Raw genomic sequence first — 27,386 nt, 5'->3', positions numbered from 1 at the left:
TACTAGCAACCAGCAGCTATAGAGACCTACCTCGGCAATCAGACCTATTAAGTGTGAACACCATTTAAGGCAGCATTACTCATGAGAAAGAAGAACAAAGTAAGGCCCTTATAGACAAATCTGGGATTACCAGTTTGCTGACCCTTGGAGGGTGTGTGGGCTATATTAAAGGGCAGGGTGACAAAGCTTCTTTAACACTCAGATCAAGATCAAGCAGTCTGGATATTACCAACAATAAGCATAAGATACATCAATTAGCTAACAGTGACTACGCACTCCCGGCCCCCTATCGGGCTAATCAGCCAAGGAGAGGGATAAGTGCAGTGGAATACAGCAGTTCGGGAGAGAGAGAGTCACATGCAGCTGCAGTGTGTGCGTTTGTGTTCTGTGTCTTTTTGTTTAAGTTTTCATTAAACCATTATTTTGACAGTTCAGCCGGCTCCCGCCTACTCCTTTCCCATGATGCTAGTAACCTTGTTACACAGAGCATTTTATCCAATGAGAAAAAAGGAGGAGTTTTAGTGAAATGTAATTGGTTAAAGAAGATTTGCATAAATGTTTATGAAAGCAATTGATGTACTGTGTCAGCTTTTTTTATTATTATGTTATATACATATATTTTCTATCCATTTAGGTTAACACAATATATTTTTTTTATTTTTTACTCAGTTTTCAGAGTTTAACTAGTTTGTCTTCATCGTAAATCCAGTGTTTAAAAATTACAATGAACTCTTTACTTTGGCACACTTTGGTTTTACTACAATTTACTGCAACAATTAAACTTAAACAGCAATTTTTTTTATGTTTGTTTTTTTTAAGAGTGTGCTGTAATGTACATCAATCACTCTTGAGATCAGAAAAAACAGCTTGTGGCTTTAACAAAAAGTGATTCACCATCATGTTATCATCCATCAGTAATTTTCATGTTCCTTACACACTGGATAATTGCTGTTTGAATTCCCAAAATACAGATAATACTTAGGTTAATTTGTTTATCAGTAAAATAATTATGACACTTATAATCAAGCTTAAGCCTAATGATGATTTTCTTTAGAGATCTGGCTGACTCTGTTATTTGTGTATGTGTGTGTTTGCAGTGCTGGAGCAGCTGTTGGAGCAGCTGCAGAGGTTCCTGAAGAACCTGGATGAAGAAAAGCTGAGTGGAAATGCCACTGTACAGAAGGGCATGCTGACGGAGCTTCTGCAATCTTACAAGTCTTCCAATGGTACATCAATAATAACATAATGTCTAAACCAGCAGTCTTTAATACAGCCCCTCAAGTGTTAATTCTTTGGTCTAAATCTGGCCCGCAAATCAATGTCAGCAAATTTACATTTTTGGTTTGGCTTTAAATGTTATTATGTAGTTCTCATAAAGGATAGTTAAATAGTAGCCTAATATAATAAAAACAGGTTTCTCAGTGGATGGATAGATGTCAAGTCAAGTCAACTTTATTTATAAAGCTTACTCTGTATCAAAAGATACAGAGTAAGAGAAAGATTTCAAAATGGCTAAAGATGTGGCGGACCTTACGTGTATAGGGAGACTTTTCCAGAGTTTGGGGGTGTCAACGGATAAGGCTCGATCTCCTTTAGATTTGCAAAGACAGCGGGGAACTGATAAAATAAGTTGCTTACAAGATCTAAGCATTCTAGGAGGCGAATATGGTTGCAGAAGGTCAGTGATTTATTGAGGAGCAAGACCAGACAGGGCCTTGTTCACATAATTACAAATTATAAAATCAGTTCTAGTCTTGACAGGAAGCCAATGAAGGGCAGCCAATACAGGGGTAATGTGATCTCTTTTTTAGTCCCAGTTAAAAATCAGGCTGCGGCATTCTGAACCATCTGCAAACGAGATAAAGCAGATTTAGGCAGATCACCATACAGAGAATTACAATAATCTAGCCGTGAAGTATTAAGAGCGTGGATCACAGAAAATGCTTTAATTGAGCATTAGACATCAATTGAAAGAAACTTCCCTTAGTAACATCAGAAATCTTTAGATTGGTTACAGAAAAACCATAAGACAAAACCGAATCAAGTGTGTGTCCCAAGTTATGAGTTGGACCAGAGACAGATTGTGAAAAATTAAAGGATTCTAAAAGGCATCAAAAAAAATCCTTCACCAGAGGTTTGGATGGAAAACTTGTGCCAAATCAAATATATATATATATATATATATATATATATATATATATATATATATATATATATATATATATATATATGCAGGCTATCACGAAGCGGACCCTGCACCTAAGCGGGACAAATGCTAAGAGAAAGAGATAGAAATCGATTTATTTCCTTTCTCCTTTTACTTTATGTCAGTGAAAAGTAGCAACCTCTGAAATAAACAAATAAAATAAACTGACAAAGAGCTTCATGCAAATGTGTATTTTACCATAACACTTGCTAGCACCATTTTTCTTCTGAGGAGCAACGGTTTGCTGTACAGTTATAGCTTTTGTGTTTAGAGAATCTTGTTTGTTCTGTCTTATTAAGTAGCCCATAATTTTGGTCCTTACAAGTGCCTGTTTCTTCACACAAGCACGGCTGTAGGTTTTTCATGTTCTGGTCTTAGGCTTGTGCATTTCCTCCCCTGGCTTCAAACTGTATCATTTTCCAAGACTGTTTTTATCCTCCAGGGACACTCACTTCCTTTGAGTAGCAGCTTATAAATAGCTTTCATTTCCACTCTCTAAATCCCAGTCTATTTTCACTGTACCATCAAAACATTATATTATATTTCAGATTCATCGCATTAATCTAAAATTCCTCTGGCCATTATTTGACACTTGGATAGCTTTGTTACCTGTGGACTGCCATGTTCTACATATCTGATGTGTTAACATTGTATCCTTTGTGCTGAATTAAACTGATCTGAATTATCATTAAAATCCAGAAAGCTGGATTTGCAAAAGGTAAAGTGCTATAAAATAGTATCCTCTAGGCTGGGACTAAATCAGCACTTTTATTATGATAGAATATGACCTCTCTATGTCTCCCACTGGCCTGTCTTTGATGTGAACAGAAGGAGGGGGCCCTGAAGTTGCATTTAGACCCTTGCACAAGGGATGTGTATAGTACAAAACTCTCACTGTTTGCCTCTATAACAAAAAATCTATTACATGTTCCGAAAAATACAGTGTGGGATGAAAGAGTTCAAAATCTGAAAAAGCATTTAATATTGGAGAAAGCAGAAGGAAATATCATAGAATTTAAAAAGCTTTTTTGAAAAATAGGCCACAATTAAAAATATATTAATTAATTGCATAGAGTATATGATTTAATGTCAAACCATTTGGCATCTGTAAATCCGAGCCATTTTTGCTAAATTATTACAACATACAAGATTTTTGACAGTACAATATAGCAAAATTGTTCATTTGCACAATAGATTACATGGACGCTTAATAGAAATTCAAATACTGTAAATCAGTTGGTAAAAAAGAACAAGGTGCAATACATATTAAAAATAGGAATTCCAAACTGGCAATCAATTGTAGTTTGAGAGCACAGAACAACAAGATAGATTTAGAGAAAGCTAAAAGGCATAGCTGTCATACAAGAGGTGGAGCTGGGGATGGAGGGGGTTGTTAAGTGCAGCTTGCATCCATGCAATGGAAAGGCAGCTGAGAGGAATGAAGGGAGGACTTATAAAGGACCCCTTTGATTGGAGTCTGAATTGTATTGGTAGATGTCATGATTAGCTAAGCATTACAAGCAATGCACTCAAAAACATTGAAAATATTTGTTGACAAGACACTAAATTAGTCATTTATGCAAGTAGGAACCAAAAATCAACTGATTTATCGGTCTGTCACCATAGAGTATATCTATGCAATAACACTCATGCATTTGTAAATATGGCTGAAGTATCCAAATTCTCTATGGGGCCACTGTAGCACAAAATCACATAAAAGCTGTTACCTGTAGTGATACCTTGATATCATGCAAGAATGCTTAAAAAACAACTGTGAGGAAGTTTAATGAAGAATATAGATTTGCAATACAGTTTGTAATCATGTTTTTTTTGCAGGAGGAGATGAAGAATACATCTATATGAATAAGGTCATCGTGACAGGTCAAAGCCTTGCCAAAATAGACAGAGGTGAGTTCAGACTATTCACTGCAATAGCTATGAAATAATGCTACAGTAGATGTGTAGAACTTTTGCAGGTGTAAGTATAAAAATGGCCCACAGCCTGCAAACATGTCTTGCACAAATCAGTGGTTTACCTTGCTGTTTGACAGCCCTACTGCTTCGTTGTGTCATGTTCAGGGGGGTAATTGGGTTATGGCTGAAGTGTTAACTCCACCCCCTGCCCCCGCCAGACCCCCATAAGAGGCCTAGTGACTTTGTTTAGATTTCACTAAAGAATGAGTGTAACAATAAAACCAGACTTAACATATATTATACAGACATCTACACCAAGAGACAAGCATGCATGAATGTGGCATTCTTTGATCGGATTCACAACCGGACTATCATGCAGGAAAACTCTTCTTTTAATAAACAAACTGTTGAAAAGAAAAAGCTTGTCAGGAGAAGCATCCTTTGAGGTTCATTTCCATAAAGAGGAACTTTTTACTAATTTATTTGTGTTTCAGAAAGCTTTTGTCATTCCTTGCCCATATGGGAAAATATTCTACAAACTAGTTTTATTTGCAACTGATAAATCAATAATCAAGATAAATCAATAATCAAAATGAACGACTGAACTGCTATGTGACAAGTATGTGGTGCAAAGTCCAAACTCACGTACACCAACAGAGAAATGGAAGTAGTGAGAATGAATTGAATTTCTATGAAAAGCAGCACTTGATGGAGTCCTGACACCTTGGTGACTCTTAGCCCTTGCTGTGAGGGTTTGGTATTCATCTTACGTTCCTACAGCAACGCAGATGTTACCGTTTGGAGAGGAAGTCAAAGGAATGTCTGATGGGAAGCAACTGAATATGGCCATCAGGTCTTAATAGACTGCTACAGGCTATTCAAAATTACCAGAGCTGCACTACTAGCATACTGTATGCAAACACAGTAGCAGAATTATTGGGTAGTTGACTCATAATGTGTCTGTGGATTTTTTTATCAAATTTTAATTGAATAGAATTCAATTTGAACCTTTTCAAATTTTTAATCACCTTTTTACCTTCTGACTAATATTCCATATGAGGTAAAGTACATGTCACATTATATATATGTATGTCAACTCTCCAGGACACATTTAATGTCAATTACCTTCTTGCTTTCACTTGCTGGAATGCTTTTTGTTATTGCTTTGGAACTCTTTGAATACTTTATTTATTTATTAACGATTTCTGTTGTTCTGTGTGGAAATCTACATGCCCATCAGATTATAGATCAGAAGCAGAGGCCAACGGAGAACCAGGTAAACACATGCTAATCCCTGTGAAGAACCCACCAGAACCTCCTCCTCCCAGACCAGTGAGTAACTATCAGTTTAATTTCAATGGCTGGATATCTTTTAAACACTGTTTACTGAACATATTACCACAGAGACAATGTCAAAATGGTGCCCAGCATGGGATACTGGTGTGCTGGTGTCTCCAATGGGCTTCTTAGCTGTCTAAACCAGCAAGAATTCCTTGGTCAACCAGCTTCAGCAGAAAGACCATGTTGGTCACCCAGATTCAATGATTAATTTTTGCCGGTGATCAGAATCCCTGCGGAAACAAATACATCTTAAACCAGCCAAAGATGGTTCGCTGGTCTTAACTGGTTTAAAATGGCCTAGCTGGGCTCCCAGCCTGATCAAGCTGGTGCTTAGCTGGTTTTGGACAAGTGCCTAAATGCCCCAAACCTTTTCGGCCTGGTATAAGAAGTTTTTTTTTTTCAGCAGATATAGCAATATCGGTCCAGCAGCCTGAACAGTACCAAAACATTATAAACCACCCTAGACCAGCATGGAAATTCAAGCTTGTCTAAGCTGGTCTTTGCAGCAGAGAGCATGATACAAATGCAACACTATGCATTATCTTCAATTCAATCTCACTAACTGCAATGCAAGACATGTGGTCCTGCTGCTCTTTATCATCAGCTTTGGTTTTTGTATTCACCAAATATCTGTAATGCATATGTTTATCACGCTCAAAAAATAGATGTGTGTTTTTGTTTCTAAGCCACACACAACACAAACAACAAAGTCCTGCAGGATGATAATGCATTCTTTCTTGATAAGAAACAGTAATTACACTATAAGCCAACACAGTAATCTTTTCAAATGATAGAAAGTGAAGAAAGCAAGGACAAAAGTGGGGTATGTCTTAATGGGTTAAAATGCTCTGTAGCTCCTGTATCAGTCCTTGTGTGCTGTTGGAGTCTGCAGCCAGTCAGACATACAGACAGACAGGAGGATGGAGGGTATTAGGGCTCTCCAGTGAGAAGTCTTTGAACTTCAGACCCATCTGCAGGGTGCTGGAGCTGATTAACAGCAGCTGCACAAGCGATCAGGGAGCTGTTTATAGAGGCCTGAGAACCGCAGTTAGAGTAAGGACACGTGTGCTTTTGCACACTGTTTGAATGAGATTGTTTGAGAACGAGAGACAATAGGCATTGTTCACAGCTACTTATTTATTTGTTTATTTGACATATCTAAAATGCAAAAATACATTTAATGACATTTTTTGTTTAGATTAGAACATTGGTTCTCAAGTGGTTTTGCTTCAGAACCCAGATTTTACATCATGGACATCAAGTGGTGACCCAACACCACACAAGAGTCATGATATCCAATACAGATTTTCTTGTACAAGAATGAACAAATGTCCTTAAAGGGATGGTTCATTCAAAAATGAAATTTCTGTCATCATTTACTCATTAACCTCATGTTGTTCCAAAAACATGACTTTCTCTCAGCCTCAGTCACCATTCACTTTATTTGTTTTTGAGGGAAAAAAGATTCAATGTGAAATGTGAATGGTGAAACATCTTTTTTGTGTTCTACAGAAGAAAAAAAGTCAGATGGATTTGAACTATGGGTGAATATTAAAATGAACTGCATAGGACCAACAATAGGATAAGGATGAGGGCATGTCATGCAACCTGTCCATGTTGGCATACTTAATTTCGCTTGGTACTACTAAATGACAAATTAATTAGTGCCAAAATAACATGTGAGTTTGATTGGATGAACAGCTTTTGACCTCAACATGTATGATAAGCACTTTCTGCTCCCTTTTAAATGTTGATAAAAAAACATTTCTGTCTAACTATGCGCTATTATATGATAAGTTGCATTTCATAAGGTGGATCATTGGCTTTAACCAGAGCTTCTTCCACACTTTTCACATTTGCATCTATCTCCTTTGCATCCTCTGCTTCATTTTCCTACTGTCCATCTGTGCTCTTGTGCAGTCTGAGTTAACAGGTCCAAAGCGAGCCACTTTTTTGGAAAACTCGCAATCTGTCTGCGGGGCTTCAATTTATCACCACAAATAAGGTATGCCAGCGAGTCCTCCCTCACGATAGTCATGAAGAGTTTACCCCTACTATTAACATAGTGTTCTGGCATGGCCATCCATTGGCCTGAAGTGATGTTGTAGCAGTCCATAAGACAGTAAGTCATCAGTAAGTCATCGCTAGGACCATTCATCATGATGTACAGTTTGTCGGCATGTACCACCATGTAGTGTCCGTAACTCTGAGGCTTGACCATAGTGGTGGTCAGTGTCCATTCATATTTGCTTGGCACATATTCATAAACATCTGTAGTGTCCAGAGGCTTCCACAAGCATAAAAAAATATCCTTCATCTGGCAACAGCACTCGCCGCTCCAGCTACAGAACGAGGTGCATGCTTGCAAATGTCCACGCACCTGAAGAAACTTCACATACTTCTACTGAAGACATTCTTTTATCAAACTCCCCACCTATGGCATATTGTGTGGTCCATTGTTACTGACTAAGGTAAAGTTGTACCTTCACTTCTGAGGACCATTGAATGCACTCCATGTGTTGGTTCCTGTGTCACCATAACACCTTGATCCTGCAAGTCCATATAATAAATTACTCTGTAAAACCAAGTAGAATTGACTACACAAGTAAATTATGCAGATACACAGTTATATTTCCCACAGCAGACTTGTTCCTGGTATAGAGATTAATGTAATCCCATCAATTATACCATTGTTTTCACCATCTTTAACTACATCCCTGTATTAATTGAGCTTGTAATTGACTCTTCAAATAGCCAGAAACTCATAAATGAAGTGATGACTACAGTTCAGATTCAGTCCTGTTTTTTAATAATAAAAAATATTTTTTTTCCATCAGTACCCTCTCTACCTCAGCACTGTTTTGGCTGACTGGTTTACTTTTTTCAGCACAAAATTATTGGCTTGGGAATGAGGGATTTTCCATGTTCTGGGTGTTTGTTTGGTCTCCTGCCCACTTGCATTTTTTCACTTTATTCCCAAAGACTAGTGCTCTATCGTTATTCATGCCTCACTCTTAAAATACTTTCTATATCGACTGGATTTCCATAATTTTTCTTTTTGTTTAAAGTAGGGAGATGGGGTGATTTGTGGATTTTGTTTAAAAACAGAATTGGTTAGAGTTCAATTTCAACACACAGTACCTGCTTTGATCAAATAGTCTGAATTTGGATTTGTCTTTTGTTCTTTTTACATCCACTTGGCCGTGTATAAACAGATCCTACTGTTGTCATGGAGATACTGGGATGTGCTTTGGATCATGGTCTTGACCCCTGGCAGTGGCCGCTGAAGAAGCGATACTGAGTAGGAGGTGGAGGAGGCTACCCCAGAAATCCCTTTGCTTTCTTTTTAATCATTGTCAGATGCCTGAGGACTCTGAAGTTGCTTTTCCTAGCAGCACACTGTTTTATGTTTTAGAGATTTTATGTTAGAGTGTCAGTGGAGGGAGGGAGGGACACAGACAGAAATGTGGGGGTTTTATGTATTTGCGTGTGAGTTTTCCCACCAAAACTCTATTTATTAGTCCTCGTGTTTTAGTCTCATAAATCTTGAGTGCGGCTTCAGACTGCTCGCGAAACCAGTGCATATTTATTCCACCACCCTTATTAACAGATTTGCGTATTCACACTGCCCGTGAAAACAGAGTGGTGCTGTTTAGCAGAAGCATAGTTACAAGTTTTTGCGCTGAGCCTATTTTTGCTGCACAGAGCATGCTAAATTCAAGACTGATCTCAATGTGAATTCAGCAACAGTAGCTTGAAAGTTATTCTGCTGAAATCCAGTCTGACCTTACAGTAAGTTCAGAAACAGTATGTTGACTTTTCTTGAGCTAAACTTGGTCTGTGCTCACTGAAATTAAAAGCACTCTCCCCAGTGGACAAAGCAGGAATTGTTTTCAGACGCAAGGGCACAGGCAGCTCTAGTTTCCAGGTGAAATGCCCACTGTGGTGTGTGAGTTGTAAATCAAGTTGTTTTTAGCTGTAAATAATATAATACAGTGAAGAGGAATACATATTTTAGATACTCTACCACAAAACCCCAACCCTAAACCTAACGTCAAGGGAGTAAATATGAAATGATATGCAAACGCAATTATTTCCAGGTTTCAAAACGGGATGAGAACCCAGGTCTCCCATGCTGCTGAAGCAAAACGCTTCTAGTCATGCCGGATGCGTCAGATGGGAGATGGCACATGTTCATAACTCACCAGAATGGGGCCGATGTCAGGGTACTGGAACATTCAGAAGCATAATGCTTACTTCCTGTGTGATCATGTTGTGAAATGGCCTGTGCATATAAAAATTGGTATCACTGCCCCCAGAGGCAAAAGCTGGAAGTGCTGTTGAACATATGGTCTTGTGTGAGCTCCTGTTCCTTGGTGAAATTTCCAGAGGCACGACAAAAGTGAGTTGTAAAGCGAGTCGTTTATAGTTGTAAATTATGTAATACAGTCAACAGGAATGCATATTTGATTAATCTTTGAGCCTAACCCAAACCTAACTTTGATTAAGTGAACATGATTACTTCCTGGTTTCCATGAGACCAGAACCCATGTTTTTCCTGTGTCTCTGAGTCTGCTCATGCACTAGCACCACAGAAAAAGGTAAACGCTTCTGAACTGATGCAAAGATGTCTGATTGTGCTTGTCAGTAACCCGGCGCAATCGGGGCAATGTCAGGGTACCAAAATATTCAGTTACAACATACTGAGTTCTATGGTAAATTTGGCAGAAAACATGCTTAAATGCTGTATAAGCCTATTTATCAACACAAAAAATACTGGAGCTATTGTCTGTTGGGTTTGATGCAAGTTCCACATGCAGTGACAGTCACACATTCACATTTTCTATTTAGTAAGTGTGACTGAATACAGATGATTTAAGCAAATTGTAGCTGCATTTTGATATAAATGTTGTCCCCCGCCCCCCTTCATGATAATCAATTTGTAATTATTCTCAGTGTCCAACTCCAGATTTTATAATCCAATTTTATAATTTAAGGCTGTTGATAAATGACATATTGAAAGTAGTAATCCAGAAATCAGTTTATGTTCTGCGTATAGCTGCCGCTCTGTTAAGCAGCAACATTGACAGCACAATGCGAGCCTGTTGTTGCAGTTACTGCTTTGCTTACGAACTGCATGTGCGTGCTATGTGATACAGGCCTTACAGCGGACCTTCTGGCAAGCTATTACATTCAACTTCCTGTGTCCTTGTGGTCTGGTTGTTTATGTACATGCCTTACTATCACTTAGCCTGCCTATTCACCTCAGTTTATGCTTTAGAGAAGCACAAAACAAATCAAGCCCAGCAGGAGGTTTCAATTAAACCACTTAGTACAAGTGTAATGCGAGTGAAAGGAGATTCTCCCAGCCGTATGTCTATAACTTTTCATCTTCATACAGCTTCATGGTTCATTAGCTACTACTATCCCTAATCAGCCCTGTGGGTGTGTAAGTTTCTGTGTCATATACAGCAGGGAGTGTACATATAGGAGAATCTCAGTTTTCTGTTTGCCCAGGGGCTGTCCTCTTTGTTAGTAAAATTGGGAATATAGTAATGTTATGAAGCGGCTGACTTGGGAAACCTCATTGCTCGCTCTCCACCCTTTTAAAACCATTGCTCCTGCAGGCAAACACATGTGGAATTCCTATTCTAACAGAGCAGGGCTGAGGTCAGAGGGAGATCGGTTTCGGGAAAGAATCCCTCGTCAGTCAAAAATGAAATCCCACATGAAAGACAGGTGCACAAATGACCCGGCAGGCTCATCTCTGGAGAGCCTCTTTATCTGAGTCATTACATGAGAGTATATTACAAAGAAATGTTCAGCTCAGCTGCAGTGTTGATGTGTGTGTGTGTGTGTGTGTGTGTGTGTGTGTGTGTGTGTGTGTACTTTGCTCTTTGTATGTTTTTAAAAGTTTCTGAAAAGTCCAAAGATACATTACTTAGCTGGTTCAGGTTGGTTTATGTTGGTTTGTATTGGTCTAGCTGGTAAACCAGCAAAGCCATGCAGCAAAACTTAGCTGGAGAATCCTTGTATAAGTCAAAATGTACCCTATTTAATATCTTAATGCATGTTCCCGGCATATTATTTTAAAATGTGGCATTACGATACAATGAAATTATACAAATTATGAGATAATGTTAAAATCTCTGTTTCTATCATTTTTTATTTTTTATCACTCAGTGTAACCTAGGAAGGGAGCCTTTTCCTCTACCACCAACTCCAGCTCCAGCATCTATTGAGAGTGAAGGATACTATGAAGAGGCTCAACCCTATGACTCAACCGTCAATGGTATGTCCCCTTCCCTATTGGGTCCAGAGGTGCATACATCATTTAAACAGTGACTAAAATGTATCTTCTACCATGTCCTAATCAGGTACAATGTGATAAAGCGGCAAGCATTAAAAGCTATATTTTCCATTTTGAGTTTTTATTCAAACCGGCAGCATTCACAAGGAGCAACATGACATTTTATCAGTTGCTTGTTTTTGGAGTTTTGGGAAGCCTTGATCAAACAGAAAGGTTCAAAATATCACTTGACATATAAAGCTGTATATTAAACATCATACTGTAAATATTCTGATTAGCTGAGGACAGACAAAGCCCTTCTCCCTGAAAACTTAAACTGCTTCAAAAAGGTATTTTACGAAGACCAGGTTATTATTTTATGACCTATAGTCATAGCTCTTTGTTCCCTGCACAAAAATGTGCAACGTTTTTATCTTTATAGGTCCAACAGCTTGTCACTGGGCAGTACACCTTGTGAACTAAGGAATAGTTCATCCAATAAATGAAAATTCTTTCATCATTTACTCACCCTCATACCATCCAAGATGTGTATGACTTTTTCTGCTGAACACAAACAATGATTTTTAGAGGAATATAAGATTTGCATTATATGTGCATATCGCCACCTACAGGGAAGGGATGGATAATTTGTAGTAAAAAAGGATTTTATAAATATTTGTTTATACATCTGTTTCTCACCCACACTTATCATATCGCCTCTAATGATATAAATTTAACCACTGGATTTTTTTATGTAGTTTTACCATTTTATGCTGCCTTTATATGCTTTTGGAACTTAAAAGTTGTGGTACCAGTCACTTGGATTGTGAGGACTTACAGATCTTTAATTTTCAACAAAACATCCTTGTTTGTGTTCAGCAGAAGAAAGAAAGTCTAACACATCTGAAGTGGCACGAGGGTGAATAAATGATGAACTATCCCTTTAAGGTATAAGGTACAAATATTTTCCGATTGACATGCAAAGGGTACAGTGGGTGAACCTTTGAGGGTACTGCTCAGTGAAAAGCTGTTGTGCCTTTAAAGATAAAACATTTGTAATTTTTTTTTTTTTTTTTTTTTTTTTTTTTTAACCTATTAACAGTGAACCTGTGGTCTTTGAGTGCTCTGTTTTAGCTCTATTTCTGTGCCTCCAATGCAATCGACTTAATATAATTGAGCGCTACTATCTCGGGCTCCAGCTTTTTGGACACCCCTCCCAACTTCACAGTGACAAAGAGTAGTCTGCAGGCAGGGAGCACAGAACAGTGATGGGCTTTGTTCAATAACTGGTCCTCTGGCTCTGGACACACAGTGACGGAACATTGACCGTGAGCCCAGAAAATGGAGCCAAAAGTGATGGGGCATTTGGCTGGGGTTGCAGAGTTCAGCCCAGAGATGGAGAAAATCATTTACAATCTTCTTCAGCAGATGACGTCTGTTCTTGGTCAAACAATACAGTGGTGTTACTATGCAGCTGTGCTAAGTAATAGCAACTGCACAAATGCACAGCAGTGTTAATCGTGTCAACAAGTGTATTTCGATATAGTCAAGGATAACATTTTGATAATTTAGCCACTTGCAATAACACTGCAAGGTATAAACAATTTGCAGAAAATGTAGAAAAAATGTATTCAAATAATCCAATTAGAGTACCACATGTTAAGGATTGCCACGCTTGAGCTTGGCGAGCTGAAAGAGCTGAACGGCAGTAAATTGAACTGGATTTTATGTTGATACATTTTTCATGTTTGATACATGTTTGAATTAACATTTATAAATTTTTTCAAAATGCTTGGTGTGTCACAGTTTTGAAAACATTTTCAGCATTTTTACATTATAGTCAACTAAAATGTTATATTTGACCAAAATTAAAAAAAAAAATTCTGCAGTTGATATCAAGCCAAACCTCAAATAGATATGTTTTCGAAAGCATCAAAATGGCATTTAGAAATATTCTTACAATGATAAAGCCCCAAAATAACAAAAAAACCACCATCACAAATATTTTGTTGCCCCAAGACATCAATATGCAGTTCCTATTAACTTTAGTCATGGGTCATAAGCATTGGAATTTAAAATCAATTTACTCTTCCTGTTTCTTTCATGTGACATATAAGCCACATCGGATAGTTTCATGTTGTGGCTTTTCACCTGAATTTTTTTCTCTTCCTCTTCCTTTGCATTTCCACTTTTATACTCCTCCCGCGTTTCTATAGATTTTGGTTGCTTTGCCATCATCACAGGGACCAGGAATCGCATAGAAGCTTCACACAATGTGGTCTATTCTGTGATTTCTCAGGGTATCTATCTACCTTTCTCTCAGTTTGAAAAGAAAAACAAACAAACAGGCAGCACTAACTTTATTGGCTGTGGTGTAGTGCATGGCTCTGGGAGAACGTCCATCAGAAACCTCAATGTTGAGTGTGTCCAAGCTTGAAGCTGCTGACTTTGCATGTGCTCGCTGGTTTATGAGCATGCCACGCATAATCATGATGTGCTCTCACTTCTCTCAGTCTATAATTCTTTAATGCAGTTCTGCATTTGTTGCATCCTCTGTTGTTTCTTCTTCTCATGTCTACATCAATAATGGAAAGGTTTCCAAAAGACCTTTATCTGGACAAAATTTGGTAAAGTTTGAGATCAATCTTCAAACTATTCCTTAATCATTTACTTAACCTCATATCATTTTCAACATTTCTTCTGTTGAACACAAAATGTGAATTTTATTATGGATCTTGTGGTTGCTCTTTTCTATATAATAAAATTGAAAGGGGACTTGTTCTCTGAAGTACAACCCCAATTCCCAAAAAGTTGTGACCGTATGAAAAATGCTAATAAAGCAAAAAGGAGTGATTTGTAAATTATATTCAATCTTTGCTATATTCAAAGCACCACAACTATGTTTTACCTTGTGAATTGTATTTTTTTAAATGTACATTTATTTTAAATCAGATGATTGGAACACGGCCAAAAAAGTTGAGACGGGGCAATTTAAGACTAATACAATTTGACGAGTTGAAATAACAAGGCGATGTGAAACAGGAGATGTTAAACAGGTGAGTCAAGCGTGTCATAGTATATAAAGAGCCTTCAAAAACAGCCTAGTCCTTCAAGAGCAAGGATCATTCTCAATTTGCCAACAGATGTTTCAGCAAATAAACCAGCACTTTCAGAACAATGTTCCCCAATGACAATTTGGAAGTATTTTGGGCATTTCACCCTCTACAGTGCACAATGTAGTTAAAAGATTCAAGGAATCTGGTAAAATCTTGGTGTTTAAAGGGCAAGACAAAAAACACTTCTGAATGAGCATGATCTCTGATCCCTCAGACATCACTGTCTTAAAAAATCATCATTCATCTGTAATGGATATCATGAACAAGGTCTTGGGATAACTTTAGAAAACCTTTGTTAGTCAACACCACTCGCCTCTGCATCCACAGATGCAAGTTAAGACTTTACTATGCAAAGCAGAAGCCCTACATCAACACTGTCCAGAAGCACTGTCGTCTTCTTTGGGTTTGGTCTCATCTTATATGGAAAGTAGAACAGTGGAACTGTGTTTTTTGGTCTGATGAGTCCACATTTCAAAAAGTTTTTGAAAAACACAGCCGTAGTGTTATCTGGTCCAAAGAATAAAAGGACCATCCAAGCTGTTATTAGCATCAGGTCCAAAAGCCAGTGTCTGTATGGGCCAGGGGTGTGTCAGTGCCCATAGTATGGGTATCTCGTACATCTGTGAGAACACCATGAATGCATACAGATATGTACAAATTTTAGAGTAACATATACTGCCGTCCAGCACTGTCTTTTTCAGGGGCGTCCCTGCATTTTCCAGCAAGACAACTTCAAACCATATACTGTCCAGATTACAAGTGCATGGCTTTGTAAGCAGAGAGGGCGGGTGCTAGATTGGCCTGCCTACAGGCCTGACCTGTCTCCAATTGAGAATGTGTGGCATTATTAAGCACACCATCCAGCAACGAAGACCCTGTACAATTGTGCAGCTAAAGACCTACGTAATGGATGGATGAGGGAACATTCCACTTTCAAAACTTAACAAATGTGTGTCTTCAGTGCCCAAATGCTTAATAAGTGTTATTAGAAGAAATGGTGATGCTTCACAGTGGTAAACACTTGACTGTCCCAACTTTTTTGGAGCGTGTTGCAATCATCTGATTTGAAATTACTGTACATTTAAAAAAAAAATAATAATCACAGTGAAAAACATCATATAATATTTAGTTGTAGAGCTTTCAATATAACAAATCACTCCTTTTTGTTTTTATGTCCCAACTTTTTCAGAATTGGGGTTGAACTAAACATTACCCAAAGCACCATAAAAGTATCATAAAAAGAATGGTGTCACATGTTACATCATTGTTGTAGTCCATATGACTTTGTAGTTCATTTAAGAGCTTTGAAAGGGTAGATTATTAGTGAACAGCAACTTTTTTTTGACAATATTGATATGTTCCAATGTTTAATTCAAAGAAATGTCAGGCTGCTGCTTTAACTTCCCATTATACTGGTAGTTCACTAACAATCAACCAATAACCCCAATCATCATCTTTCTCTACTTCTATCCTAATTGACTCTAAGCACTTCATATTTACAGAAGACATAGAAGCAGTGAGCAGTTCATATGAGTCGTATGATGAGGAAGAATTGATTAAAGGCAAGTCGACAGCCCAGCACCATTGGCCATCCACAGAGGCGTCCATCGAGCTAATGAAGGATGCCCGGATCTGTGCTTTCCTCTGGAGGAAAAAGTGGCTTGGTCAGTGGGCCAAACAGCTGTGTGTCATTCGAGAACATCGTCTCCTGGTAGGTGACATCATTGCATGTGTCATTGACACCCATTTCCCACCCATGGCTGACCTAAAATGTCCATGTTTACACAGATGCCAGTGTTTGCAATCAAGCTTACAAAAACTAGCAGTAATAACTTATTTGCATGCTTTGAACATTCATATGCTTCACTCAAATGGACCATTTAAAAACAACACAAAATTAACTCTATTTACTTGTTAAGAAATGTTCCCGGTCTTATTGTGAATGATTAATCTGAGCAAGTTATTCAAAAGAAAAATGTTTGCCTTTGTTTCATCAAAAATTACTTACTTCTCCGCCTCGGAAACAACTTTTCTTATTGGCTGACGTCACCAAACCCTCTTATTTTTCAAACCCTTCCTTCCAGTCACCTATCATGTAAGCAACTTTTCTTGATCTAAACTTGGTCTGTGCTCACTGAAAATTAAAAGCCTTCTCCCCAGTGGACAAAGTTACTTGCCCGATGGATAAAAATCAAAACCACTAAGTCTGTATCATGTATCCTGTAGCCCCGTTTATTTTTGTTGCAGTTCTTATGCAATAACACAGTGAGCAAAATGCAATGCAAATAATTATTAGACTTTTCATTATGCTACTGTATTCAGTGCTACAAAAGCTCAAAGGATCAGACACCACTGCTGGACATCAGTCTGCTGGGCTGCAGTGTCGTCTACAAAGAGAAACAAGCAAAGAGGAAAGAACACAAGCTGAAAATAACTCCACTGGGTGGAGAAGCTATCGTCCTGGGACTGCAGAGCAAAGATCAGGCAGAACAATGGCTGAAGGTGAGGGACAAGAAGTTTTATCCTGTACAGCCGTGGCCAAAAGTATTGGCAGTGAAATACATTTTGTGTTTTGCAAATTTTTCTGCTTCAGTTGTGGTGTTGATTCACATTGTTTCTAGATTATTGTGCAGAGTGATCAGATGCATTTTAAATAATTGCAAAAATCTTCATTGCTGGCACAAAATGACCAGCCAAAATCATTTCACTAATCATATCAGCAGCACCTGGGAAAGTGTGTTCGAGAACTAGTCACTCTATCATTCTGATTGGATTTTAAGAGCAGACTGATTGCTATAAAAGGAGGGAAGATGTGCTTCCAATCATTGTGTTCTTGTTAGAAAAGATTACCTCTAAATGGCCTCACATGCAAGGAAATTGATGCAAAGAATATTGCACCTGAAAGAACCATTGACCGGATCATCAAGAACTTCAAGGAGAGAGGTTCAACTGCAGTGAAGAAGGCTTCAGGATGTCCCAGAGTGTCCAACAAGTGCCAGGACAGTCTCCTCCTGAGGAGTCGGCTACGGAATCGTGTCACCACCAGTGCAGAGCTTGCTCAATATTGACAGCAGGTTGGTGTGAGTGCATCTGCACTCACAGTGAGGCGAAGACTTTTGGACAATGGCCTGGTGTCAAGAAGGGCAGCAAAGAAGCCACTTCTCTCCAAGAAAAACATCAAGGACACTTGGAAATTCTGCTGGACGTACAATGATTGGACAGAAGTAGACTGGTGCAAGGTTATTTTCTCTGATTAAGCCCCCTTCCGACTGTTTGGGACATCTGGAAAATCGATAGTCGGCCATTGTCTTCCAGTATACCAAAGAAACATGTGAAAAAATTATCTACAAATACTGAAGCAGCAAACTTTGTAAAACACAAAATGTATGTCACTGCCAATACTTTTGTCCATGGCTGTAAATGTTATCTGTTTTTGATTCTTGTAGTTATACTTTACAGTCTTGTTCCATCTTTATCAGGTGATTCAGGAAATTAGTCCTAAAAACAGTGCGGGATCTGATGTAACTGATTCCCCAACACTCAGCTGTACTAAGGTCTGTATGTTATATCAGTTGTGGTTTATTCTCTGAAACTGATTTATATGGGAAACACTCACCAAATTTGCTCAGTCTCTGTGGGAGTATTTAGGTTCCAAAATATTTCTTGCATATACACAGACGCAAATGTTTAATCAATGCATTGCGATTGAATGGTCCACTTGTTTCTGCTCATCGTCCACTCTTGTGTTGTGTAACAAAGTAGAAGACTTACTTAGACTTCAAAAGTCTGTGACAATAAAAGATATGTGTTATTATTCAGGCAGCTTGCTTTAAGATCTAACTGGCTCAGCAAGTTTCTCTTCAACATTTGCCATAACAGTAGTTTCATTAAAATACAAAACCGATCATTAAAGCATACAGTTTACATTGATTTCACTATGTGACAATGCCGAGAATGCTATGTGGGCATGTGTTGCATTATAAATTGCGCTCTGACATTTTGGAATGCAATGAAGCTTAAATCAAGCTTGCAATGCTATAAGTATCTGCTTTAACAGCTCAGGTATGTTTGAGGCCTTAGTCTCGGTGAGAGGTTAAGCAAAACTGTTTCTTCTGCTCTTCTGGCAGGGTGAACAGACCGAGAGGTACTCAGTGGCATCTGAAAGTGGGAGCAGCACAGACAGTCACACAGAGAACCTGGAGAACAAAGATGGTGAGACTGAATCACTTAATAATTTATGTCAGATAGCTTTAGGTTGTTCGATAATTAATGTTTACTTTCCAGTTCTTTTTTTTTATTCCCAGTTAAGAAGAAGTACGGCAAGTTTAGTAACCTTATAAACATTGGGAAAAAAAAGGTTTCCTCTTTGGAGTCCCCTGACAAGACAGTGGATGCATCAGGTTAAGCAATAAATTGCATGCATGTATCATCATACTGAATATTCTCTTGAAAAGCTTTAAACCTCTCTCAAAACCTACAGTTTTTCCATTACCTTCTCTTTGTTGCAGGCTACATTAATGTCCTTGTAAACACCCAATGGCGAAGCCGGTGGTGCTCCGTAAAGAACAGGCAGCTTTGGATCTACAATGACAAAAGTAAAAGCAAAGTGGCCCAGCAGCCAGTGCCTCTAGAAGGGTGCATGGTCCTGCCAGACCCCAGTCCCGAGCACCTGTATTCATTCCGTATTCAGATGGACGGAGAGGAGCTTGCAGCCTTAGAAGTAAGTAGAGGGGAATGGATTTAAAGTTATAGTTCACCGAAAAATTTAAATTCTCTCATTTACTCACCCTCATGATATCCCAAGAGTTCTTTCTTCACAGGGGCACATTTGAAGAAAAATAGAAAAATATCTCACCTCAGGAGGTCCTTAAAATGCAAGTGGATGGTGATCTGACTTTTGAAGCTCCAAAAATCACAGAGAGTCAGCATAAATGTCACTGATAAGACTTAATGTCTTCAAAAGCGATTCGATCTCTTTTGGTGCGAAAAAAGATACATATTTAAGTACTTTTTAACAATTATCCATCACTTCCAGTAAGCGTCACAAGAGGGTGGAGATCACGCTGTCTCTCATGTGACGTATTTACGTTGCCATGTTACTGACGTAATCTCACGTTCTCCTCTTGGTTGATAAATACAGTTCTAAACCAAAACCAATGAAGCTTCTGAACAGCGTTCCTCCTACTCACTTATACACAGCACTGCTCTTCCATGTGTGTCGCATTTGCCTCAGTTCTCGTGTGTCTCATGTGCCAACTCGATTACATCACTCGTATACCAGTACTGACAGGAAGCGATGATTTAGAGTTAAAAAAAAGTACCTGCATATTGATCTTTTTCACACCAAAAGTGATCATTAATTTAACAGCTGGACTCGAGTCCCATAGATGACGTTTATGATGTCTATCTGTGGTTTTTGGAGCTTCAAAAGTCGAATCACCATCCACTTGCATTTTAAGGACCTACTGAGTTGAGATATTTTTCTATTTTTTCTTCATATGTGTTTATGTGGAAGTCATACACACCTGGGATATCATGAGGGTGAGTAAATGATGAGTGAATTTTCATTTTTGGGTGAACTATCCCTTTCACGTGCATTTAGTCCATACTGACCCCCTTCAAATGGGCTTAGGATCTTTGAATTGTCCATACTAGACATAACCATAACATAGCCAAACGTTAAAGCAAGTTGGAGAATTGGATGACACAGCATTTTGAAGGTAAAAACTGAATTTGTACTTTCAAGATCGCTTATTCTTAACACAAAGATGATGATTTTTCCCACAACTTTTCCCAGTCTTACTGTCGAATGCCTGTATATACTGTATCTTGGCATAAGTCCATCAGTCTGACTGAGATTTCAGAGATTTGTGGAACTCCCCTCTCATTCCACCTCTGTGCTCCTCATTCAGTTCAGTTGTAACAAGCTTTGTGAGATTCAGATATAGAACACAAATACTACATGCTTTTAATGAATCACAAGCTATTTATTTGTATTTATATACATGTATTTTGTGTCATTGCTCCTAAACATTGTTCCTAAACATGGTTATTAAGCAGATGTTTTAAAGCATACTCTTCAGACAGATAAACAACTAATTTCCTAGCCTCATTCTTCAGTTGTTTATCATCTGCTTTCAGTAAGACAACAACAAAGAATGAGAAGACTAAATTTTAACTTCTCAAAATTACTCTATGTGATAGTGAGGCTTTTTGCTGCTCAATGGAAACTTCAACATGATTGCCATCTTCAGGCAAGAATTAAGTCAATGGCAAACTGACTGATTATGGGATATGAATATCTTTTGAACCAGATCAAAAAATTTGGTTTTCAATTTAATGACATACTGGATTTAAATTAAAAAATGTTTTTACTTTGTATTTGTAATTTGCACAGTTATTGTAGGTGTATGTTTAACTAAAATGCTGTTGCAAAAATCACCCATTCACATGACTAAATTTGGTCAATACAAACTAGTCACACATTCCCCAGATCATTTGCTTTAAAGGGGCCAGTCACTGTATTTTCCCGTCTACGTTCTCGGGATGGGCCCAGGACCACCTTACTGCGGCCCTGATGACACCCCTGATTCTATGTCTTCCTCTTTTCTCCCAGGCTAAATCCTCAGCTGATATGGGCCACTGGCTGGGGCTCATACTTTCGCAGACCGGGACAAAAACAGACCCAGAAGATCTCACCTACAACTATGTAAACTCCGAGAGGTTATCCAGTATTATCAATGCTGCCAAGACATCCATGTAGTAAGTAACTTCCTGTTCTTCAAGAGTAATTATATTTAGAGATTTACTGTAAATGAATCTTGTATGTTAACCTTTTGAAGGGATAGCTCACCCAAAAATGAAAGTTCTGTCATCATCTTCTAACCCTCACATTGTTCCAAACCCATATTACTTTCTAATATGGGTGTTAGACAGTATGTTAGGCAGATGTTAGGCAGAATGGAAAAAAGATACAATGAAAGTCAATGGGTACTAAGGAAACATTCAGCCATCTCCTTTTGTGTTCCATGAAAGAAGGAAAGTCATATCAGCTTGAAACAATAATAGGGTGAGTAGTTGATAACAGACTTTTCATTTTGGGGTGAATCATCCCTTTAAAGGCTTAACATACTGTCCAAGATTCATGAAAGTGTTAAATGTATTTGTGCATGAATCTCAGTCTAATGCAGAGGAGGTACTCTGAGCCCAATACGTATACAGACAGCCCTCCATCAGACCGTAGTGCCTGCGATGACTTATATGATGATGTGGCATCCATAGGGAATGAACAGGAGGTGGGTAAAATACACTTGAAATTATTTTGTCATAAATCTCCATCTCCCACTTTCATGCAGCTGTGTATATTCTGAGTCATAAACTCACAAAACAGGAGTGGAAGATTCATTACAATCTGCCAGAGATAATACGAGTGACAGGAAGTCATTGCTGTGACAGTGCTTTGTTTCGGTGACCTTGCAGACCAGCTAGTTTCAATACTGTTTCTCTCATACTGTTCCACTGTTCCACTGTAGGAGGTTCAAGAGGATCAAAATGGCAGCGGTGAGATGACAGCAAGTGCTGATCATAACGGAAAGGACAAATTTTATCTGGATCTGATCCCGGTTCGCTCTTTTCTGCACACAAGTTCAGGCAGAGTGTCACCCCAGATGTCCAACTCTCCACAGACTGAGACCAGTCCATCAGCTGTTCCACATGAAGAGCAGCAGCACCCTGAGGTTAGGGTACAAACCACAATTGTAACATATTTAATCAGTATATAATATGTTTATAGATTATACAGTGGCCCCCAAAAGTATTTGGACAATTTTGAACTCTTAAGTCACATGTAAAAATACTATTTTCATTATTTACTAATTTCATTGCTTGAGATATATTAAACCAATTATACTAGACCTTTTCGCAGAACTAACTTGAATAGTTTGAGCCATTTCTCCAATTACTTTTAAACAATTGGTGTCTGTATGTATGTATGAAGTCAGTTCCCTCCAACAGGGCTGCATTAAAACTATCAGAGGCTCCGGGGATTTATCTCTTGCAGGGGTCCTGCATACCTTAATTTCGCAGACTATGCACTAACATGTAGGACTGCATGTTTTTCATTTGGTCCATTTATTGTCACACATTCACACATAATTTTGCACAAGTAACTTGTTTTCTATTCTATTCATGAAGGAACAAATGCAATAGAAACATTTCCTATTCAAATATGCAATATAATTATTACTGCCTCAATTGAGTGAAACACTGAAGAATTAACACTGTTGGGCAAGCTGATCAAATAGCGAGTCAAGTAGCTACAGCTCTTTCAAGTACTCCACAGAAAATGTTGTAAAGTTAGCTGAAAGCTACACTAGAAGCTGTATAATAGAAGAAGCTTTATATGCTGTTATTGAATCTTGTTATGAATGATTTGGAATCATGAACCGATTCAGACCATTTTGCTAGCCTTTTGAATGATTTATTGAAAAGAACTGATGCTGTACCTATTGAGCAGGATCAAAGTACACTATTAAAATTAATTAATTAATTAATTAATATGTTAAGATTTTTTGTAATGTTCTGTATAATTCTATTCCGAAACAGCCTGTATATGAAACCTCATTACCAAGCAGCACAGAGCAACTTGATCCTCCACCTCTTGCCCCAAGAGTAGACGCAGACCCAACTCCATCCCCCAATGTACACGTCCAGTCTCAAAGAATCAGTTTCCTTGGTCAGGAAGTCCAGAAGAAGGCATCTCCCACCTCACCACCATCCCAAATCCAATCTCAAACATCTGCACATACTCCTCAGAGTCCACCAACCTCCAGAGGAAGAGCAGCCAGCACGGATAGACTTCTTGATAGACTCAAGTTCTCTCCAGCAGGTGAGGGTCGTCAGCTGTAAAACTGCATAACAGACCTACAAACAACTTTAATTTATTTTTCCTGCTGTGCTTATCCCCAGTCTTTATGGAAGTGTAGGTCATAACTAAAAGCTCCTACACATTTCCTCCTGTTTAGCAAGCTCAGGGCCAGTCGAGGTGAAGTTAGGGAAGAACAGAACAGAGGCCGACGTGCATCGTTACACTGATGACAGGGATCGGTTGGAACGAGAGAGAGAGGAGGTGAAGAACACTCTCGCCACACTGAGGAAAGACAGACGGGAGGTGAAAGAGGAACTGAGCTCCTGCCAAGGTACTGTATTGCCACCTCGTGGTCATATTTATAAAATAAATGACAAAAAACATTTTGTTTAAAGAGATTGTTCAATCAATTATTAACATTTTGTCATAATTTACCCACCCTTATGTTGCTCCAAAACTGAATGACTTTCTTCCATGAAACAAAAAAAGAGATTTTAGGCAGAATGACCGCCTCAGTCACCATTCGCGTTCACTGTATGGAAGAAAGATACTATAAAAGTGAATGGTGACAGAGGAGGCTAAAGTTTTCCTTTTGTGTTACACTCTTTTAACTCTTTTTTCATACAAAGAAAGTGGATTGTGTGATCTATACTGACAAGTTCCAAAAAGGAGCACCAAAGTAGTCAATTAAATGCAAGTATGGCTTGTACTCTATATTACAAATCTTTTGAAAACATACAATACCTGTGTGTGTGCAACAGACCAATATTTATTTCAATGTTCACTGATAACTTTCCTCTCTGAAGCAGCTCTCAAATCTCATTTACGATTGCGTATATTTAAACTTGCCATGTCACCTGCCAAAACCAATGTCATTTGGTGTCAATGACGTCAAACCTGGTGCAACGTGTCTAATGCTGCATTCCATTCAAATTCGTATGTTGAAAATTCCAACTTGACGATGCTCGGAAGATGATGTATAAGCCCGATAGCTTAGCAGTTGTTTGATTGTCACCAGAGACATCTCCGAGCAACCAAACTGAAAAAAATGCTCCAAAACTAGTATTTGCTGCACATGTGTACGATTATCAAAAGACAGAATAATTTACCATATTTTGAACACTTGTTATTTATTATAATGTAATGTAGCAACCTTGACTCGTCGATGGATATTATTTAATAAAAGTGAATGTTTATCATGTACATCTCTCTGCGTCCGGCATGTTTGAAATCAGAGTTGAAGATTTTCGCACAAGTTTCCAAGTTGGAAGTCCGACTTCAAGGGACATTCCATTACACAATTCCTAGAATGTAGTTGGAAATTCCAACTTTTCGAGTTGAATAGAAGGCAGCATAAAGGTGCCATTTAAAAAAAAAAAAGTAGAGAATCAGAGTTAGGCAGGGAATACGAGATTGAAACGGCATGAGGGTCAATTGTTTTAAAAAAAAAAAAAAAATCACATTTTCAAAATGTATCTTTTGCAGTGTCAGTTCTATATAATGATATTATAATAAACCTGCATACTTAGCTCCCATTTGTCATTTTTATGTGCTTGATAGATGTTTCTTGATATTCTGTAGGTAATAATTTCTCTGTATAAGTGAAATGCTAATAAATGCTTTTGACTATGCTTACGTAGACCCGAACCAGCAGGCCTCTCTGGAGGCACGCCTGAAGCAGATGGAGGAGACATGTCGTGAGGCGGAGCACCGGCGAGTGGAGGTGGAGCTTAGTCTGGTGGAGGTGAAGGAGAATTTGAGAAAGGTGGAAGCTGGACCTTTTACACTGGGCACCACAGTAGATAGCAGTCTGCTGGACACTTCAACGGTTAGTATGCCGGCAACAGGTTTGTGCATAGCCAAACAAGGGATTTTACTCATAAATCACAACTTATGTAGTTCAAATAGGTTGTTGTCAACACATTTCTAATTTGTCATCGGAAGGTTGAACAAATTTTATGCACTTTGTATTAGGAAATATCGTTGTTGTGATAATGCACGTAATGTCACAATTTGCATAAATTTTAGCATACTAGATAGATACATACAATAGATTTTCTTTATTGGTATTTTTGTCTTGTTTTCCAGTAAAAATACCTCAAAACAATATAAATTCACCAGGGAGGCAAAATTGCTAAAGATATAGTACTTGTTTACAAAGAATATATTTTGAAATATATTTTTTTTTGTTTAAAACGAGAAAAAGAAAATACAAAAAAATAAACTTATTAGAACATTTATTCTACAAAAACAATTCTTATTATCGAGTTGTTTTATAGTGTCTGTGCTCTATATGAGCTCAAATAGTCTAGCCAAATACTATTGTGTCCTGTTTTCTAGCCCAAGGCAGCGCCTGTCTTCACCCCTGCTCCAAATACAACCACGAATAATGGAGATTCACCTGTCAACTCTGCCACAGCGCTGAAGAACAGACCCATGTCCATCATGGCATCCAGCAAAGGAAATGTTCTGCAGAAGGCCAAGGTAACAATACACTTACACATCCATAATCCAAAAAGGGAGCTTCGCTACTGATGCTTATGATTTATTGAAAGAATAAAAGAAACAAATAAATAAATAAATGTATATGGTACAATGGTAATATGTTTTTGTTGTTTTGTTTTGGGACATGTATCTATTGTATTCTCTTAAGAAACAGGTAAATAATACCATGGTATATGAATTTGGTAATCATTTTGAACCATGGTATTATCATCACTGTACTGTACAGAATTTTTGTTTGGGTATTTCATTAATTCTTTACTTATTTATTTCAGTACTTCATTTTAGAGGATGAGCTGATTTCAAATATACTCTTAGTAAAATATTTCTTTCATGCACTCTCTGTGCAGGAATGGGAGAAAAAATCCACAACCTAGTGGATGGGAATGAAAAGAGCAAATTGACTTTTTAGCCAAAGCTCAAATGACTGCTAAAGCAACTGCTTCATGCAGGTTGGGAGAGAGGGTGTGTCCAGTGGTCTGCAGGCTCCACCCCTCTGAAACCACACCCTCCCCCATACCTTCTATTCTGCAATCAAGAGGCTGAAACTGCACTGGGTACTGTGCATGCAGGCAGCTGATCCAATACAAGTTCCCCATGATTCCCTGGCAAATAATGCCACTGGACAATGATAGATTTTAAATCTATTTTATGTTAGAAAAAGGGAGGGATTTAACAAGTTTATATGTTTATACAGTGGTGTGCACATTACATGATGGATGTTTCTGAAGCTTTAGAATAGACCAAAAAAAGAGCTTGGAAGAGCAATGAAAACCACTATTTTTAGATTAATACATGGAATCTAAAATCACAGTGAAGACCATAAAATCAGCCATTTGGTACATTGTAGCTTGGTTCATGTATACTGGTAGCCAAGATGTGAATATACACATATATTACATATCCATTCAGTGTTGTTTTAATTTGTTACTGTATGCTAGCTGAAACATGCAAAACTTTTTATTCAATAAAAGTTTGAACTCACAAATATGCATATTTATCCAAAGCATCAGTTTATCTTGAGTATCAGGCAACCTGATTTGAACTGCATTTTCTCCAGTAAGTTGCACCAAAACAACAGTTAAACACTAGAAACGACTGTAGGTAAACTCAAAGTTTTGAAGGAAAAAAAAATGCATTATTGCTTTACAG

The 27,386-nt window shown here is 38.1% G+C and overlaps 1 protein-coding gene across 2 annotated transcripts in view; it reads left to right on the top strand.

Moving 5' to 3' along the window:
- Nucleotides 1–27,227, top strand: part of LOC127633370 (actin filament-associated protein 1-like 2) — a 43,525-nt gene extending 16,298 nt beyond the window's left edge. Inside the window, exons 2-20 of one of the 2 annotated variants that reach the window (XM_052112404.1) lie at nucleotides 1,098–1,226; nucleotides 4,043–4,114; nucleotides 5,361–5,452; nucleotides 11,645–11,753; nucleotides 13,967–14,050; nucleotides 16,369–16,577; nucleotides 17,189–17,368; nucleotides 18,346–18,420; nucleotides 18,994–19,078; nucleotides 19,171–19,266; nucleotides 19,375–19,586; nucleotides 21,483–21,628; nucleotides 22,047–22,161; nucleotides 22,399–22,602; nucleotides 23,471–23,753; nucleotides 23,890–24,063; nucleotides 25,373–25,560; nucleotides 26,073–26,216; nucleotides 26,585–27,227. In XM_052112404.1, coding sequence (XP_051968364.1) covers nucleotides 1,098–1,226; nucleotides 4,043–4,114; nucleotides 5,361–5,452; nucleotides 11,645–11,753; nucleotides 13,967–14,050; nucleotides 16,369–16,577; nucleotides 17,189–17,368; nucleotides 18,346–18,420; nucleotides 18,994–19,078; nucleotides 19,171–19,266; nucleotides 19,375–19,586; nucleotides 21,483–21,628; nucleotides 22,047–22,161; nucleotides 22,399–22,602; nucleotides 23,471–23,753; nucleotides 23,890–24,063; nucleotides 25,373–25,560; nucleotides 26,073–26,216; nucleotides 26,585–26,611 — 2,624 coding nt within the window. In that variant the 3' untranslated portion in view covers nucleotides 26,612–27,227. The remainder of the gene's footprint in view (nucleotides 1–1,097; nucleotides 1,227–4,042; nucleotides 4,115–5,360; nucleotides 5,453–11,644; nucleotides 11,754–13,966; nucleotides 14,051–16,368; nucleotides 16,578–17,188; nucleotides 17,369–18,345; nucleotides 18,421–18,993; nucleotides 19,079–19,170; nucleotides 19,267–19,374; nucleotides 19,587–21,482; nucleotides 21,629–22,046; nucleotides 22,162–22,398; nucleotides 22,603–23,470; nucleotides 23,754–23,889; nucleotides 24,064–25,372; nucleotides 25,561–26,072; nucleotides 26,217–26,584) is intronic. The other variant, XM_052112405.1, reaches the window with a different exon arrangement.
- The last annotated feature ends 159 nt before the right edge of the window (nucleotides 27,228–27,386 follow it).

This window comes from Xyrauchen texanus, chromosome 40, assembly GCF_025860055.1.
Source record: "Xyrauchen texanus isolate HMW12.3.18 chromosome 40, RBS_HiC_50CHRs, whole genome shotgun sequence".
Taxonomy (NCBI): domain Eukaryota; kingdom Metazoa; phylum Chordata; class Actinopteri; order Cypriniformes; family Catostomidae; genus Xyrauchen; species Xyrauchen texanus.
This window is presented reverse-complemented; position numbering and strand designations above follow the sequence as displayed.